The following is a 17,876-nucleotide window of genomic DNA, read 5'->3' on the forward strand; positions in this document are numbered from 1 at the left end:
AGCCACGGGTGCGACCTTCCTGCGGGCTCTGCTGCCCAGCTCCCACCCGCATCCTCAGCTAAACCCCAGATTTCCTCAGGCACATCCCTGCCCCTCCTGGCACTGAAAACCCTGGCAGTTTGCTGGCTCCTCGTTTTTATGTGCCAGAGAAATGAACCCTTTTCCTAAGGACTAACAATGGCAGATAAAAACTCCTTTTGGCCACGCCATCAAAGTTAGAGATGTGCTAGCCAAAGTGACAGATGACAGCAATCTGTTCCAACAGCCACCCAAATTGGACTTCTGAGTGCCCTCCCTCCTCGCTGTCTGCCTCTCTGGGAGGGTCTGGGAGGGATGTCTTACACGAGACTTTGCAGGGAATCAAAAAATGAGAACATGTACTCCTTAGCTCTACTAGCTGCAAGAACCCCCTTCCCAACAACATTACAGACTTTATTTCATCTAAAGCAGGCACAGTCCTAGTAACAGCCTCCCTCAGAGCTAGAGGTGTTCAACCCTGGTGTCAACCTGAGCACACCTTGATTCAGCCTCTTTCTAGCACTGGTACTGCTGAGTTTAGAAACCCTCAGCTTTAAAAGCTGTAAAATATGTCTGGTAGTGGAGCCATAGCCACATCTTCTGCTGTCCTGAACTGGCCCAGTTTTATGAGACTCAAGGGGACTTTGCCAGCTGGCAGCAGCCTGGGGGCAGAGGGCTCAGCCTCGTGGCTGCCTTGTGCAGCTTCTGTCTGTGCAGCAGCATTAAAGCCCGTTGTCCACCTCACAGAGAAACACAGGAAGGGTGATTTCTTCAGAACCCATCGTCAGTGACCTGTTTCTCTCTCTTTACACTCTCTTGTTGCCTACTTCACAAACCAGAACCATGGAGAGTTGGTACAAATGTTACTGTACATAGATAGGGCTTAAATTACCTGCATTCCCCTATAACACCTGGAGATCCTTCCATGGGCTTTGTTACCAGGGTCTAGAGGACCTCAAAGGGGTGGCCAGGTTCACCATAAAGTGCAGCCCATGCGGTCCCTCACACTGCATGTGGGCACTGGCACCTCTAGCTCTCCTTTATTTGGGAACATCACGGCCATTGTTGTTAGTTTGCCCCTTAAAAGTACAATTCCAAACCAAGATGGCTAACTTTCAACATGTGGCTATATGCTCCCATCACCCACAACAGAAGCCTTCCCCTTGGTAAGACTCAGCAGGCTGAAATCATTAGAGCTTCACAGCCACACTACTGTGGAGAGCAGGGACCCCAAACGAAGTCTCTCCAAGCCTGGGGCAGACACTGTTCTCCAGCCACGTTGCCTCATAACAGTAGCTCTTGTGGGCTGTGGCATCTCCATGAAATCCAGCTGAATTAATTTTTTCCTGAAAGAGCTCATCTAAAGAAATGCCAGCTGATGCAAGAGGTGCAGCCCGAGCATTTGTCCACACCGTGCGTCCGACTGCACCAGATATTCTTTCTGGGCAGAGGCATCCTCTCCGGTTCTCCCATTGCCTCTGCAAAGCTTCCAGCACAGCAGCAGGGCATTTTTTATGGACAACAGCAAATCTTAAGGAATAAACCCAAGAAGAAGGATGACGCCTGAAGCCAACATAAAGGCTGAGTGTATGGCAAATGGGGAACAGGACGTACTGCCATGGGATGAGCATGTGAAAATTGATGGTTCTCAGCTAAGCAAGAGAGGGCAGGGAAATGGTTTTACCCCTGGGACCCAGTGGGAGCTCCCTGTAGATGTCTCTTGGCATTCACCAGCTGGTTCTCTTATTTTCTCTCATAATGGTCGTGACTGGTGCTCTTTTCTCCCCCTTTTCCCATGTGCAGATGTTCCTTACAACAAGGCACTCTTTGGAATTACTGAAAATACAGGTGCCAGAAAATGAGAGCTTCTCATTAGCAGTCAGCGTATCCCTCACACAAAAATGACTTCCATAGTTACTTTACCCCATGTAATTACACAACAAAGTCCCTTTTAACATCTCACTACATAAAGGCAACTTTCTATTTCAAATAAGATTAATGTAAGAGTTACCCAGCCATTTTAAGGGATAATAGCTGTAATTAAGGTGTTTCTCGTGATGGGTTCCTATTATAATGTGGCAGATGATTCTCTGATAGTCTTGTTGGCTGCATTAGTCACAATTGTTTTCGTTAATGTTGACACTATTCTCTTGCCACACAAACAGAAAAGGAGATTAATCAAAATATTGTGCTGGTTTCCTATGCTCTGAGTCCTTCTTTTGGGCTGGCATTCAATTCTTCGCTTTCAGCAGAAATAAAAAGCAGTTTTTGTAAGGTGTGCAGGCAGCTTCATCCATGTTATTGAGACCAACACTGTGAGGACAAAGGGAGAGAATTATTTTACTGAAAATCTGAAAATAAAGCACCAACATGAAGGCTCCAGTTTGGGTGTCAGTGATGGAGGACTGCTGGAGTGTGTTCAGACTGGGGAAGGAGGTGGGTGTGTATATGTAGGTTCATCATCCTGGGGAAAAAATTACACAGACCAAGGGACAACTGGCATGTAAGTAATTTGGGATTGTGAGGCTGGCTCAGGAAATTGGGGGTCTCTGGCGGCACATCTCCATGGTGATGGCTCGGGATGAGCAGGCAGCTTGTTGAGTTTCAGAATGATGGGAGAGATGATTGTGTCTCCCTACCATCATTTCCAGTGAAACCAGTGAAGTTAAACGAGGGATGGGTTTGACTTAAAAAGCCCTATAAATGTTCATTTTTTTTTCATGAGTATCAGATATACACAGACAACTGAAGCTGTCAGAGACAGCTCTCCTGAACAAAGTTGTCATGGCAAGTCATCCAGAAAAAACCTCTCTCAAGTGCCAAAAACGTGAAGGGAAGAGGCAAGCAGGGAGCATGATGGGAGTGCAGGGCACGATCTCACATAACTCACAGCAAAAAGGGAGCCAAAGGAAATTCACACATTGATTCCCAGATCCAGCACTTTGCCAATTAAACAAGTAAAGGAAAAAAACCAACCATAAAATGACACATTTGGGAGCACTGTGCATATTGATCACCATGCTTATGGTAGCTAAATGTCTTTTGGAAACTTACCTGTCAAATATGATGATATGAGTCAGTTTGAATTGATTTCAGTAGATTTGCATACTAGGAAGAAATAGAAAACTGTGAATGCCTTAAACCCAGCTTTCTAGAGCTAAACATGAAAATACCAAGGCAAAATAATCTTGGCAAACATTTTCTTTCACTTTCTGCTTTCAAATTCTAGTTACCAAGATGCAGAATCCTCAACACTGTGATATCCACAGAATTTTGTTGGCTGAAGATGCACTGATCAAACAGCCCCAAGCCTTCCTTGCATATCTTCAATATAGTTACAACACAGAAGGTATCAAAGGGGGTAAATGTTTTCTGGTTGGGATGCAAGATTATTTTCATATAATTAACACAAAACAGGTTTTTTTATGTAACCATTCAAATGTGAACTATCATGTCAGGTTTTGGTACATACAGGAATCCACACTGCACATTAAGTACCCTTTGAATTAGCAAAATGGCAAATAGCTATGTTTCATCAAAATGTATTGCCTAGCTATATATTTATAGCAGCTTAAAGGGATGAGATCACCAGAGCCTGAGACCGAAGTGCCTTATACATCATTCATCATTTCTGAAGTGAAAATAAGAATTGAAAAAACCCAAACAACTCACCTTTGCAAGCAAGGAACACATCTTCTCCATGGGAAGTTTCAAAATGCCTGCCTCCTGCCATAACATTGGCTTTTAGAGGCTAGAGGGTTATAAGACCATGGCTCACTAATAATTGCCTTGCAGACCTTTGTAACATGGCTCTCCCCTACAGTCCCTGCAAACAAGACAGCGTGCCTGCCTGTTTTTCTGCTCTCTAGTCTCTGCTCTGGACACCAAATATATCCTCGTGGGAATGCAGAATGAAATAATTTTTTTTTTCAATCATAAAAAAACCACTCTTCTGGGTTCTCTATATAACCTTTTAATTCACGATCCCAAATTACTTTTTGCTAATATTTTGTAAAATGCTCTTGTAAACTCTCTTACTGAAGGCTTTGCACTTGCTTATTTCAAGCTAGTAAAACCAGTTGTGTGAACTTGCAGAGAGGAAGGCTTTGGCAAAATCAGTTTAAAAAATAATCCCAGATTTGTACAGAAGAAATAAAATACATTGTGACACCATTGTACCAAATTAATTACTGCTCACGGTATGCTGAATAAAAACTATTGGCTGTAGAGGATGTGAACAGCTCATGGTTTCAATACAGAGGAAGTGGTGTTTATGTCTTGAAATGAGAGCTGTGGTTGTGTACAGTCTTTAAAAAATAATTTTCACTTTAGGTTAAAAGTTGTATTTTTGGTGAGGCAGGGAAGGATATTCTTGAATTCATACCTCAATAGCTGAGAAAAAGTTCTACTGTTATCAAAAGGACTAAACAGAGGTGAAACAGAACGGACCTGTTATGACTGAAAAATACAAATAGTGTAGAGATCATCCATCTGCAAGTGTAGAGGATAATACAGAAATTGCTCCCATGCCCAAAGTAATAGAAACAGTAGTATAAGATAATAATAATAAGGACTAAAAGAAGAGAGATAAACAGAAGAATATTCTTAAAGGCATAATTATTTGGGCTGGTAAGTCACATCCTATTTGAGGTATGATGAAGCAATGATTGATGATGTGTCCTGCTAAGATTGTTACAAGTTGTTAGGGATGGTGATAAAGCACATCTGATAAACAGCAATGTGTGGGATTTCTCTGCTGCCTTCCTGTCTGTTGTCCTGCTCTCCTGACTACTGCTCTTCCCTCAGAGGGATACAAACATCCACGAGTAAAACCACACCCCTGATGGCTTGGGGAGCTGCTGCTACGGCCTGACTCCTCCTCTGTCATTTTTCTGAACCACTGCAAAACCCTGTTATTGTGGTTGTGATTTGTGTTACTGTCAGGGTGGTAAAAGGCAATTTTGGAGTTTCAAGCCCTAGTTCAGTGCTGGGGTTAAACAGACACTTAGCACTTGTTCTCTCTGTGAGCTCATCACCAGTGAAATAGAAAATGAGCATATCCCTACAGTTGTGCATGTTCTGAAGCACTTGATCCAATCAGCATCTCCAACTCTGTTCATGTTCACTGACGGTCATTTCTGATCGTTTTTATAAAACCAAGTATAAAGGGAGCGTTTCATTGTAGTACCCTGCGCAAGGAACATAACCAGAAACAAGTCTCTAGTGTCAAATCTGCAACTCTCCTTTGTAGAAGACAGGCTGAAATGTACAGGAGTTTTGCCAACAACTCTTCCTCTACAGTCTTCTCTTTGGAAATGAAGAAAGGATTACTTGCTGTGATAGCATATGTGTGGCACTTTCTGAATAACCAGTCAAAACCTTTGGAATAGGAAAATACATGGCACAAATGATCACAGAAAAGAATCATAGAGTCATTAAGGTTGGAAAAGACCTCTAAGATCATCAGGTCCAACCATCACCCAACACCACCATGACCACTAAACCACATCCCCATGCTGCTGCCATTCGGCTCCGGGATCATACTTCCGGTCCAGGAGTGATGGGAAGCTTTAAGTGCAATAAACTTTAAAAGTATTTACTAACTCTTACAGATTTAAAAAATGAAACATATACTTAAGAGCTTTGCTCTAATTAGGCTTCTGTTCTTCCAGTTTTTCAGTTTATGAAAACCTTGTATATTATTTCAGTTTAGGTTGGAAGAAACACCGACAGGCATCACAAAACCTCTGCCATTGAACGTGGTTTACTTCAAATGGCTGCAACACATGGTCTGCCAGCCTGGGACAGATGACTCTGGACATAACACACAAACTCAAATCTTACTGAATTTCTGTAACTGTCATTTTTTATTGATGCACATATACAATCACCTACCCAACATTTTAAATGCACAAAGTGCGACACTCACCAAAGTAACGACTTCAGACATACAAGGTGACCACCAGCAACACCCAGCAGCTGCACTCAGAGCACTGACACGGCATTTTTAAGGAGATGCTTGTCCCTGTCCTAGGGGGTGGGCAGGGCAGTGTTTCCTGGGGACAGGTGAAGAACGGCAACCCCTCTTCTGAGCAGCTGGCGTGCTCATGGGCACAGACACTGCTAAGGGGACCCACAGGCAGCAGCAGTGAGCGAACACCACGAAGGAGCTGGTGGGGTGGGGAGGCTCTCCATGCGAGTCCCACTCTGCTGTGCCTTCATGCAGCTGCCCTCCAGCCCACCCGCCCCCCACGGCAACACAGACACACTTCTACGAGGAGCAGCAAGCAAATCTCACAAGGGGACCACAACCACGAGCGCTCTCACAGCTATGGGTTCATTTTAAGCCCAAGACACAAAGCCAGCTCAGATTTCTGAATCTTCCCGTCCTTGTTGACGTCGCAGTGGTTGAGCAGGATCTGGCGGAACTTGTCCAGGTCCACCCCACTAATGCTGGGCTGTAGGCAAAAGAGAAACACAGTGCTGAGAGAGAAGATGACTCTGTATTTCCCCAGCCCTGTAAAGCAGCAAGCCGTGCAGCAGCTGGGAAATCCACCCAAGGGGGGTGACCAAACAGCCTGAACCCACATCAGCTCATACACAGCACAGAAGCAAACAGAGAATGGGGAAAGGGTGCCCTGCAAACACAGAAGGAGTATGGGACTGTGCGTAACTCATGGAAAAGTAACATGACTTTTGTGCTTAGTCAAGGCTACCACTATCTGGTCCATACTGAACAAAAGTCTGCAGGAAGTTCTGTAATACAGATCACTGCACTACCAGACCTGTGCTTTCATCTGGTTTCCTCTCTCAAGCCTGCTACACAAGGAGTGATGTTGCATTCCTGTTGGCAGTCTACTATTGTACAGGCCAGTCAGCAACTTAAAAATACCTTTAGTGGATCAAATGAACGTTACAGACACATTTTACAGGCTATGCTGTCTCTGTATGCTCCTAATGCTGTACTATTGCCTTTGCTCCCCACTTTCTTAGGAGATCAGATTCACATGCACAGTTTGTGGTGCCCAAGGACAATGCTGATGAAGGCCTTTGGGGAAAGTATAACCTTCCCTCCTTTGCACACACATGCACAGAGCACAAATCCAACTTCCTGCCTGTCCTCACACCCTTTCCCTGCCTGACATATGGCCATAACATACACACGTCCGTCAGCACCCACATTTGGCAATCTCTGCCAAATGGACATGGGAGCACTGTGGTGGGTCACACCATGTGGAAACATGCCAGCTCATGCTCAGAGGGAGCCAAAGACCAGACTATTTGCATTAAAAACTCTGTCTCTGACTACATCTGGAAACTCAAGCTAATCAAATGCACATGGATTCTGCTCTCTGTAAGAAACTGGTGACATTCTGGGCATGGTGTGCTTGATTAGGGTAGAGCTCAAGTAATTTTCAAGTGTAGCCCTGTTATGAGCTAATGAACCATGAAGTCTTGCTGGTAAGGACCATAGCAGTGAAAGCAGAAGAAATAACTTCTGATGATTGATCCACGTCGACACAGTTTGTGATGCTCTAACAGCTAATCCATAGTATGAGCTAGAATGGACCTTTCTTAAATACAGCTGCTGAGGGAAGGTGTATTTATTCGTCAGGCAGAACTTCTGTGATACGGTGAAATGCTCTACAGTGTTTATGCTGAGACCATGACATTAGTTTCTGCTGCTTATCCAATTGAAATTTGGCTCTGTGTTCTCACTAGTCTCTCTGTTTACATAACTTTACCAAAACAAACACCTTCCCCTGGGAAATACAGGGTATTAACAAACAGAAAGAGCCATGAAGCTACCTTGACCAGCTCCATCATGTCTTTGACAAACCCATCCACTTCTGGGCCTTCAAGTGCTCCCGTTTTACTCTGAAAGATGGATAAACATCAAAATGTTCCTGTGAGTCAAAAACACTACAAGGTTTACTGGTCAGCAGGTCCATCTGCTAACCAAGCACAAAGACCATAGAATCCTAGAATGGTTTGGATCGGACACAGATCACCTAGTTCCAACCACCCTGCCATGGGTAGGGACACCTTCCACTACACCAGGTTGCTCAAAGCCTCGTCCAGCCCGGCCTTGAACACTTCTAGGGATGGACATCCACAGCCTCTCTGGGCAACCTGTTCCAGTGTCTCACCACGCTTGCAGCGAAGAGTTTCTTCCTGATATCTAAGATTCCCTCCTTTTTTCCAAGCCGTCTCTTCCCCTCACACAGGAGCAACATCTCCCACCATTTTGTGAGGCTTGCTGGTCGGCAGCTGAGCAGGCTGTGTGGCTGCCAGAAGTTGCACTGAACTGCTGATTTCTAAGGGGCAGTTAGGTGGCATGTCTGTCCCGGGCCAGACTCCCTCGGGCCAGTACTGGAAAGGGCTTGATTTTTCAAGGTGGTGCTGATGCAGGTCCAAAGCTGCCAGAGACTGCAAGAGCTAAATCCACCACCTCCTCTACATCCCTCCTGCAAGGAGATACTACTAATGCCAAAGCACTGGGCGTGGCTTTGGAGAAAGCCAGAACAGCTCCTTTGCCATGAGGTCTCTGAGCATCGCTCCTCTGTGTCCCCACCTTACCCCCAAGCATGGCACCTGGGCCTCACTGGCCCGTGGGCTTGGGCACAGCTCCAGCTCCTGAGTGACCCCCACAGCACCCAGCAGGAGGAAGAAGTCTGAGCAGCATATCCTAAATCTCTGTCATTTGAAGACCACAAGGGAACAACCTCTGGGACTCACAACATCATAGTGTGCAAAGATCTTCTCAAAGTCTCTCCTCCTTTCTTCTGTGCTGCAAGCCTGCATGTCGTGAGGACAAGCAAATGAAAAAGAAAAAAAAAAAAAGAAGGATTCAAGTTGGGGCCCAGGCTATTTTAGCTGAGAGAGATGAGATCAATGCATCAAAAAACAGAGCTACTTACATCCATTTTAAATTGAAGAAGGAAATTCTCCTGGAGTGCCAGAATCCTGAGTGGAGAGATTTAAATTATGATCTTTCTGCTTTATCATCTGCACACAAACTAATCTCTTCTGGTTTGTAAAGCAAAGAGATTTTAGATTATAGGCCTTTAAAAAAGAAAATTGCCTGCAGGGTTATTTATGGAGGGCTGTTAGGGGAAGAGATGCCCCTCCCTGTCTGGTGGGGAACGGTGGGTGCCCTTTGGCTCACTGCAGATGTGTTTCTTAGCACTACTGCTTCTCCCAGAGCATTTCTGGTGGTCCAGCACAATGGATGATGTCAACCTCTGAAGCAAGAGCTACCAGACAATCACTCCTCCTAACGGGATTGCTGTGCTGCATTAAGAGTAATTTATCACTCTCTGTTGGAGGGGGAATTGGTGGTTGTAAAAGTAAAGACCAAAGCGATACTGACCTGTGCACGGAGACTGGCCAGATTCCTCTCCTCTCCCCTCTCAAAGCCCCTCACAGCACTGATAAAACCTCCTTTCTCTCCAGCTCTGCTAACTCGAGGGGTTTAGAGCCTGCAACACCAGGCATGCTGAGCTGTGTCCACACACTGAAGGGTTTGGGGGGCTGAGAAATGTGCTCAGACCAGGGGGGAGCCTCAGCTGGCCCAGGCCACGGGGGCAGCAAGAGGAAAACGCAACAGCAACCCCCTTCAGATATTGTCCATTCTACCTCTGCTTCTCTTCATGCATTCACTGGTCACAGGGAACTGCCACATCCACTGCAGTTGTATGTGCTGGCATCTGTCATGATCCCAAGCAGAAAGTGACAGTGGCAATCCAGCACCTCTCTCCTCTCATCCCCCAAACCTGTGTTTTGAGACCATATCTGCACTTGTAAAGTCCCATCTGGCTATTGCACATCCATTTAGAGCCAGGAACGTTCACTCTATCTGTATGCAGTGAGATAAAACCCTCTGAGGTATCAAGTACAGCAAAGAGACAGAGGCCCATGGCTGAGTCCTCACCTTCATTCACAAGCATGTTCACCTTGTCTCTTTAAACCCTTTCTTACTGCCATTGGCAAAATCCTTTGTGGCGGCACTTTTATTCCTCAAACAAGCAGCAAAAATTCTCTGTAATCCCTGCTGTGCAGAATAATGTGAAATAAATGCCCATCTGTGATCTTGCTGAAGGGAGTTGCCATCCTTCTTTTGGAGCCACTGGCATTTTACCATTTCTCTCAATTCTCCTTCCCATCTCACCAGGGAAGGGAGGGAGGAGTTAGTGAGAGGCTGTGTGGTGTTTAGTTGCCAGCTGGGGTTAAACCACAACAGCTGGAAAAGAGGTGGGATTCAAATGCATGTAATGAGAGACAGATCACCACCTTGCCTGGATCTGCCACTGTGAGCTGAAAAACACCAACCTACCTCGCCAGGTCATTCAGGTCCAGCCGTCCATCTTTGTTTCTGTCAAAGATTTTCATCTGAAAATCAGGGAGACAGAGAAAAAATAGATAGGCCATGAGAAGAAGACACATACAAAAAAAAACCCTAAGTCACACTTTGCTCTGCCCTGTGCCTTCCCCTCTGCTTGCTCAGGGTGCTTTGCCTGAGCCTCAGGCAGCACAGTGTCCTCTGCTAGCACCAAGTGCAAGGGTGGCACAAGAGCACAGCCTTTCCTTATATTATCTTCTCCTGAATACAGTCTGTTCAATGAGTCACCACCAGATATTATTTATTTATTGTATTTTGTACCGTGTTTCTCTGCAAGGCACAAATAAATTCTGTTACAGGGAAAGGGGGAAATGTTTAATGGGCTGCAAACCTGAATAACTCATGGCTAAAAGTTCTAGAAAAAAATGTATTCCACATTGTAGGGGAAGGAAAGATTAATATTTTAATGAGATGGGTCATCATTCTGTTAGATACTCAGTAATGAAATATGCTTTAATCTTACCTTCATGAACCTCATTTGCTTGTTTAATGAACACAAGTAATCAGGTTACTACAAATCTTTGGTGCAATTAATTGCACACCTTCAGGAGAAGGCCCATACCTGTCCCTGTCTCAGGAGGCTTAGAGGGAGACGACAATCTTGATGCAGTTTGACCCTGTGGGAGCACTGAGGAGAGCCAGCAGCAGGTCCCAAGCACTTCCCAGCAGTGAAACTGGGACAGAGTCTGATGTGCATGAGGACAGGTATCATCCAGAGAGCTGCCATTTCTCCAGGAGCCCTTGCACAAATACGATGCCTATTTTGCCAGCACACTGCCCCTCCCTGCCCCTTGCTTCAGGGAGGCATCTACACTGAGGATGGTGAGCACTGGGTTTAGGTAAGATTGGGCAACAGCTATTTATGCCATTAATTATTCTGTGTGATTTACAGTACTGAGGTTTGGATGGGATTTTTGAAGAGCACTTGGTATGGACTCACTTTTCCTCCTGCTTGAAAGACAGTATAAAACTCCTATGACTAACTGAAGGCCCATATTGAGGTATTTGGAAAAATCACATCCCAATAGCCATGTGGGTGTTCAGTGGCACAAGCCACTTTCCCATTTCACTGGCCCCTGCCGAGCATGTCCTCTGTGAAGAGCCACTGAATGACAAAGACCTCTGAGACTGCCTTAGCCCTGGAGCTGGAGAGATGAATAAAACTGCCAAGACATGCCGAGGACTTTGCTCAGGCTGTGTCAGTCCAAGCTTCCCTCTCCAGCTTATCTAACTTCTTCCATCCTCCCTTCTGCCCCATCCCACTGCAATATGGGACTTCTCTCTGGTCTCTGCTGGGGCCACAATGGGGCAAGGCTGGAGGAAGGGATGGGAATGGGATCTGCCTTCACTGGTGCCACTGAGGGGAGAAACGTCCTTGCAATGACAGACTTCTGCTGCCATCAGAGACAATTCTGAGCTTTCAGTTCCTGGGTGATAAAGGGATTATCCTGCAGACAATAGAAAATGGTTAACGTTCCTTCCAGAAATAAATCATCCCAGATAAGATTTTCAAACCTCCCTCCAAAGGGAACCTGGTTTTGTTTGTTTTGTGGGGACAGAGGGAGATACCCCTGCTAGTTCAGTTCTGCAGAGCTGCCACCACAGGTGGCCTTGCAACATCCAGCTTTTACTCAGAAAACTATTCCATCAGGGAAGCTTATGGAGACAACGCCTATTTAGCCAGCTAAAGGAAGTGCCAGCATTTGGGTGGTGGGAATGCCATTGTCACAAGGCTCTGCAGCAACCTGAGTGCTTTTGAAAATGCCCCTCTAAATCCCTTCATTTAGGCCACTGAGGAGCACTGCTCGCCCACACAGTCTGTAGGAAGTCACCATAAAGCAGTGCCCCCGGCGTGGTGGGAGAAGACAGTGTCTGGTGAGAAGCAGAGGGCAGAGCTCTCAGGGACTCCATTTCCCAGGGCAGCTCTGGCTGAAGGCATTACACTTTTCTTCATGCAAATATACAATGTCCTTACCAAAACACACTAAAACTTACTGTTTTTAGCACTTTTTGAACTTCACCTGGATCTCCTACACATTTCTAAGTTCCTGAAAATTTTTTTTTTTTTTTTTACTTTTCCCCCATTCTCTGTGTGTGTCAGAATTGCTCTCTTGAGACTAAAAGCCAGTGTTTCAGCCTAGACTTCAGCTTCAGATACATGTCTCTTTCTGTGAAGCCTGAGGAACACAAACACACACCAAAAGTTCAGCTCTGAGACCATGAGGTCCTGACTTCCACACAAGTTTGCTGATAAGCACCCACAAATGTTGACCACGGTGGCAGCTTCTGGGACCAGGACAGATCTGGTGGTTTCCAATCCAAGAGACAGACTTAGGGCTCATTTTTCATTTCACACAGGCCTGTCTTAAAACAAGCCACAAGTTTCTTTTTCAGTGAAACATCTCAAGTCTCATCTCCTTTCCCACAGAACAAATAAATAAGCACTCTAGCATAGATGTTTTTATTTCAGGACTTCGAGTGTCCCACCTGCCCTGCATCTTCTCTGCTTTGTGGGTGCAGCACATTTTCACCACTTCAGAAGCTGCAAATAGCCAGGAGGCTGAAAAGCTTTGTGCACCCTTAATGAAACAGGCTAGACAGTGATGGTTTAGATGCAAAAGTCTCTCTGCTCCATTATCAGTTTTCTGAGCCAATGGTTTTCCAGTCTATCCATTTCTGAACCCTTTACAAAATTCCAGCAGTAGCACAGACCCCATTAAAACACATTTAACTGCAGAGATAAGACTTTCCTTAGTTGAATGTCTAATCAAAAGCATTGTCAATTGTAATGAAAATCCCAGTCAATTTGCTTCATTCATACGCTATCTTTGAGCTTGACATTAAACTTCCAGTAGTTGACCATGTCTGCTTACAGGTAACCAGCTCCCCTCGCTGACCTCCTTCAGTTTAGAGCTCTGCTTTTGCAAGACCAAGAGAGAATCTTTGTGTTTTCAAATCGTTTGGCCTTTTTCTGCAACAAATAACCTGAATAAAATTTTCAAATATATGCAATATTTTGATTGCCCATACCACTCAACAGGGAGAAAAGAAAAGTCTGGCTGGAAGAGCTAGGCTGAGCTAGTTCTTGTCCAGTGATTTTCCACGTGAAAGATGGAAAACATGTAGGGAAGATGGACTAGTGTTCACTGAATTAGTTCGGGTACTGCAGCTAATAAGATAGACCTAATCCTATTATCTGGAACATGGAGCTCATGCATATCTACTACATGGCAATCTTGTGCTGCATTACTGGGGAAAAGCCCAGGGAAATGTTTATTAATTAAAATTTTCACATTTCAAGCATGTGAGTGTTTGATCTGATCTGTTAATTGTGTACATAAAGAGTGACAGAGGGTATCCACTCCATTGACAAAGCGTATGTCGTGGGAGAAGGAAATATTTGAAATCATTATGAGATTGTTTCTAATTTAAACTTTTGCCTTTACACACCATCTTTATATATTAAACTTGATGGATTTTCAGTTTACACTCTTGAAAGGTATATTTATGCTGCCAGGCTGATATGAAACATCTCAGTGTGGTTAAGGATAAGGTCTGGCATGTTTAAATAGCTCTCCATTTTACTAAAAGCTTTGTTGCATCTAGTAGTACGCTTTAGAAAATGACGCATTTATTTTACTGTCAAGCTACCCCGTGTTTTAAAGTGTTTGCACAAATTAATTCACTGACATTTTAATGGCAGTGCACCAGGGAAGTCTTTGCTCTGTTTGTTTGAATGTAGTCCATGCACTCTGGGGCAGATGGAGCCTAAGAAAGAGCTGGGTTTGCAAAATAAGACGAGTTACATCTCATTTTTTTAAGTGCAAAATCGAAACTGCCATTGGCTTTGAACTCAGCAAAGGAAATCTCTCTGCTTTCCCAGTCCAGTGTTGTAAAGAAAGCCTCTGAAACATCACAGTGTGACAAACACTCATATGCTTTGAAGAGCAATATAAGATTATAAATCTGGATTATTTTCCGTGACAGAGATAAGGAAAGAAGTAAACAACCAAAATAAATAGTTCTGTGATTAGTGGACTCACTAAGCCTGCTCTTAAACCTTCTCTGGTTCTGGTTCTCTGTGTAATAAAGTGTTTTATGCTTCAGGTGGGACATGGAAAGAGACAGCTCTTGCCTAACTTCCTGCTCTCACAAATATACACCTCAGGGGCACCCACACCCCACAGCTGTAACTAAAATTGGCCAGTGAGTAGAAAAGCTGAGGTGTACAGAGTCAGGCATGTGCCCAAGCTGTCTGTGGCTTCTTTCCTTGGAGAAGGATGGGGGCACAAAGGCTTTTGCAGGAGGGTCCTGTGGCCAGCAGCAAGTTACCATGAGGACAAAAACTCAGTGCTCTGCCTGACTAGATTGCCTGTGTAATCTAGATGAGTCATTTATTGCAGGATTCTTAAAAGTGTTTTGGACCCTACAAGACCAAGGTATTATCTGCTGGGGTTTTGAAAAGCCTACAGGCCCCTGAGGTCTGTTGGTTTTGATCTTCAGAAATGAAGTCTGAGCTTAAATGGGATTTTCTGCTTCCACTGGCTTATGCTACAGCAAGTGTGGCACAAAACTGGCAGTGACAGCACCACTGGGATTGAGCCTAGAAGGGACACGGGAGGCAGATTTCCCTCCATTGTGTTCACCAGCTGTGTGGGTCCTTTTTTCATCACCCACAGCAAAGCAACAAGAGCTATCACACCCATCCAAAGCCAGGAGGAAGCCCTCTGGGGGCTGGAGGGCTCCCGTAGTGGTGGCTGGGGTTAGATGTGGTGGTTGTAGTGCCACTGCATCACTGGACATGCGGTCTCTTGGGGGTCACAACCAACTCTGGGAGCTGCCTGGGAGGGAGGCAAACATGGACCACTAGGAGGAGGAGGAGTGTGCAAAGGCTGCTCCTTTAGGCAACCAGTCTTTTAGGCTGTACTCCATTCCTTTCGTATTTCTAGAGCTTTGGGAAGTTTGCTCAGTGTGTTAACAAACATAAGAAGTCCTGTTTAGGCTTTTGTTAATGAAATAAATATTTGTCTCTCCATTATTACACCATTTCTTTTGTGGTCATAAGACACTTCATTAACAGAGATAAGCTAGCTTGGCCAGTAAGGTGTGAAGGGGCTAAATCACCTGGATTTTCAGTGCTCTGACTTCTATTTCCCTATATAACTACACTGGCATTGGCACCGACATAGACAGACAGACAGACAGACAGCCTTTCACAGCCAAAGAAGTGACCACACTGAGCCTCTGGTATTGTCCTCACAGAGGGGACAGGCAGCAGTCACAAAAGCACCAGAAATCCCATAAAATACCACAAAGGTAGTCCACAATGCATACTCAGAGACATAGACCATCTTCAAGGAAAAGTCAACCTGTTCCCCGTTGCACTGAGAAGATGAGGAGTCCACAGCTAGTCAGCTGCAGGCTCAAGTGACAATTATTTAGCATCCCCTTGATTCGTATGATATCTGCTGACAGCTCACAGAAGCTAAAGCTGCAAATACCCAGCACAGAATCATACATTTCTTTTTTTGTTTGTTTGGTTTGGGTTTTCTCCTCATGCCTGCGCTAGCTTCTTTAAAATGTTAGTTTCTGACTTTTCCCCTTCATCCATGTCATCAGAAGGCTCTAGGGCCCACTCAGTGTATCAGTAGCTGCTCAAGATGTATGCAGCCAGCTGTGGATGCACAGAGGGCAGAGATCTGTAAACTCCTGTGGAGTCAGATAGTTTTACAGCTCCTTGGGACACAGCTTATTTCAACTGAATGTTATTACAGTAGCACTTGAAAGCCCCGAGCTGGATAGATGGGCCACCCTGAGAGACCCTGTAGCTCTGTGCAGCAGGAACAGGTCCTTGTCCCAAAGACCTTGTGCTCTAAACAGATAGGAGGGTGGGAGCAAAGTAATAGGGGAGACAAAGGCAAGTGTCCCCATTCTGCAGTAAAGGAATGCAATGGAAAGCCTGTGAAAGCCTCAGGAATGAAATGCAAGGGACACTGTCACCCTGTTTTCCCAGGCAGTGGTGATGGTGGCTGAGTCCCATTGGCACTCTGCACTTCAGCAGCTCCCCACTCCACGTGGAAAGCAGAAAGAGAAAGCAGAGCTCTCACTGCCCTTGACATCATACCTTTGCTCTTGGCTCCTCGTGTTGCTATTCCCTTTTTAATCCAGCACTACAAATGTAAGACTGAAACTTTCTTAACTTCCTGTAATTTTGCCCCCCTACTTCAGGTAAGTCCCACACAACCACTTTGTGCAGTGTATCTGCTACTACAGAGCTGATGTCCATGGGGATATTACGTTGTGTTGTACAAAATTTATAGCCTATATTTTACTATAGGACATCATGGGGTAAGATTATTTATGTTGTAATTTCACACCTTGCCTTAGCTCTTGGGACCAAGTGCATTTGTACAGATCCTTGGTCTTCAGTTTATAGAAAAAAAAAAAATTCTCAAGGGAAAAAAATAATCTGCACTATCTTCATTTTCTAACCACCACTAATGTCCCTGATTCCTTTGGCATTGCAGCTTTGCAAACTTTTGTCCTCATGGGCCAGATTTGCATTTCAGATCATAGATTTCCCCAGATACACAAAGCATCCCTTTCCCCAGATTAAATCTTATCCTGTAACATACAGTCTAAGCTGCCTCCCCAAAGATACGGTGCCAATCTATAAAAACCCACAGGAACAGAAACCAGACCTCCTGGCTGTCAGCCCTGGGCTGCACGGATATCTACCTGTGTTGGGGCAGTAGAAATCACAAATCTTTCTTGGGAAATTATGGGAAAGGGCAAGGAGCTGGAGGAAATGAAAAGCCCAGTGTCTACAAGCTTCAGGTCACCTATTCCCCAGCACCTAATCAGAGATAGTGGGGATGGAAATCTTAATAGAGCAGCACATAAAAGTTATTTGTTTGCTGCAAACCCTACCAGCAAGATTTTTGTTCTAGCTGTAGCTCCTGGGATGTTATTAGTTTCAAGCTCTGCCAATCAGAAGATGATTTCTGTAGCTTGTATTCCTCTCCCTTCACTGTTCTATAAATATGAAAAAAAAACCCTCACTCTTTGTAATGGCACATTTTTTCACTTTGCTGTAAAGGGTCACATTCCAGGTAGAGATGCATCATGCATACATAATGTGGCACTGCAAAATATGTGGGCAGCTCCTTGTTTGCTTGCATACCAAGCTGTTTTTTAGGTACAAACACAGATTCTTGTGCCAAGAATCAAGGCAGTGCCATCTGAAAATCATTTAGAAAATTGCAATGGTAGATGTCTGCTAATGAAACTCAAATGATACCCTTGAGAATGACACCAGAAATGCGCTTTTTTTCCCCCTTGTTTTTAGATGATTAGATATAAGTTGCTCTGGAATCCAGGTGAGTGATGCAAAACTCATAGCAAATATTATGTTGCTGATTGCAGTGTAAAAGCTGTTTTGTGATAAGGCAGGGAA

The 17,876-nt window shown here is 44.7% G+C and overlaps 1 protein-coding gene across 1 annotated transcript in view; it reads right to left on the reverse strand.

Annotated features, from left to right (window-relative positions):
* Positions 1 to 6,227: 6,227 nt before the first annotated feature.
* The window catches only part of SCGN (secretagogin, EF-hand calcium binding protein), a gene marked incomplete at its 5' end in the record, with an annotated part of 26,722 nt that continues 15,073 nt past the window's right edge, over positions 6,228 to 17,876 (reverse strand). Inside the window, 5 exons of the mRNA XM_008939613.1 lie at positions 6,228 to 6,476; positions 7,828 to 7,896; positions 8,758 to 8,817; positions 8,940 to 8,985; positions 10,355 to 10,410. Coding sequence (XP_008937861.1) covers positions 6,348 to 6,476; positions 7,828 to 7,896; positions 8,758 to 8,817; positions 8,940 to 8,985; positions 10,355 to 10,410 — 360 coding nt within the window. The remainder of the gene's footprint in view (positions 6,477 to 7,827; positions 7,897 to 8,757; positions 8,818 to 8,939; positions 8,986 to 10,354; positions 10,411 to 17,876) is intronic.

The sequence above is a fragment of the Merops nubicus genome, unplaced genomic scaffold (assembly GCF_000691845.1).
Source record: "Merops nubicus isolate BGI_N331 unplaced genomic scaffold, ASM69184v1 scaffold14524, whole genome shotgun sequence".
Lineage (NCBI taxonomy): Eukaryota > Metazoa > Chordata > Aves > Coraciiformes > Meropidae > Merops > Merops nubicus.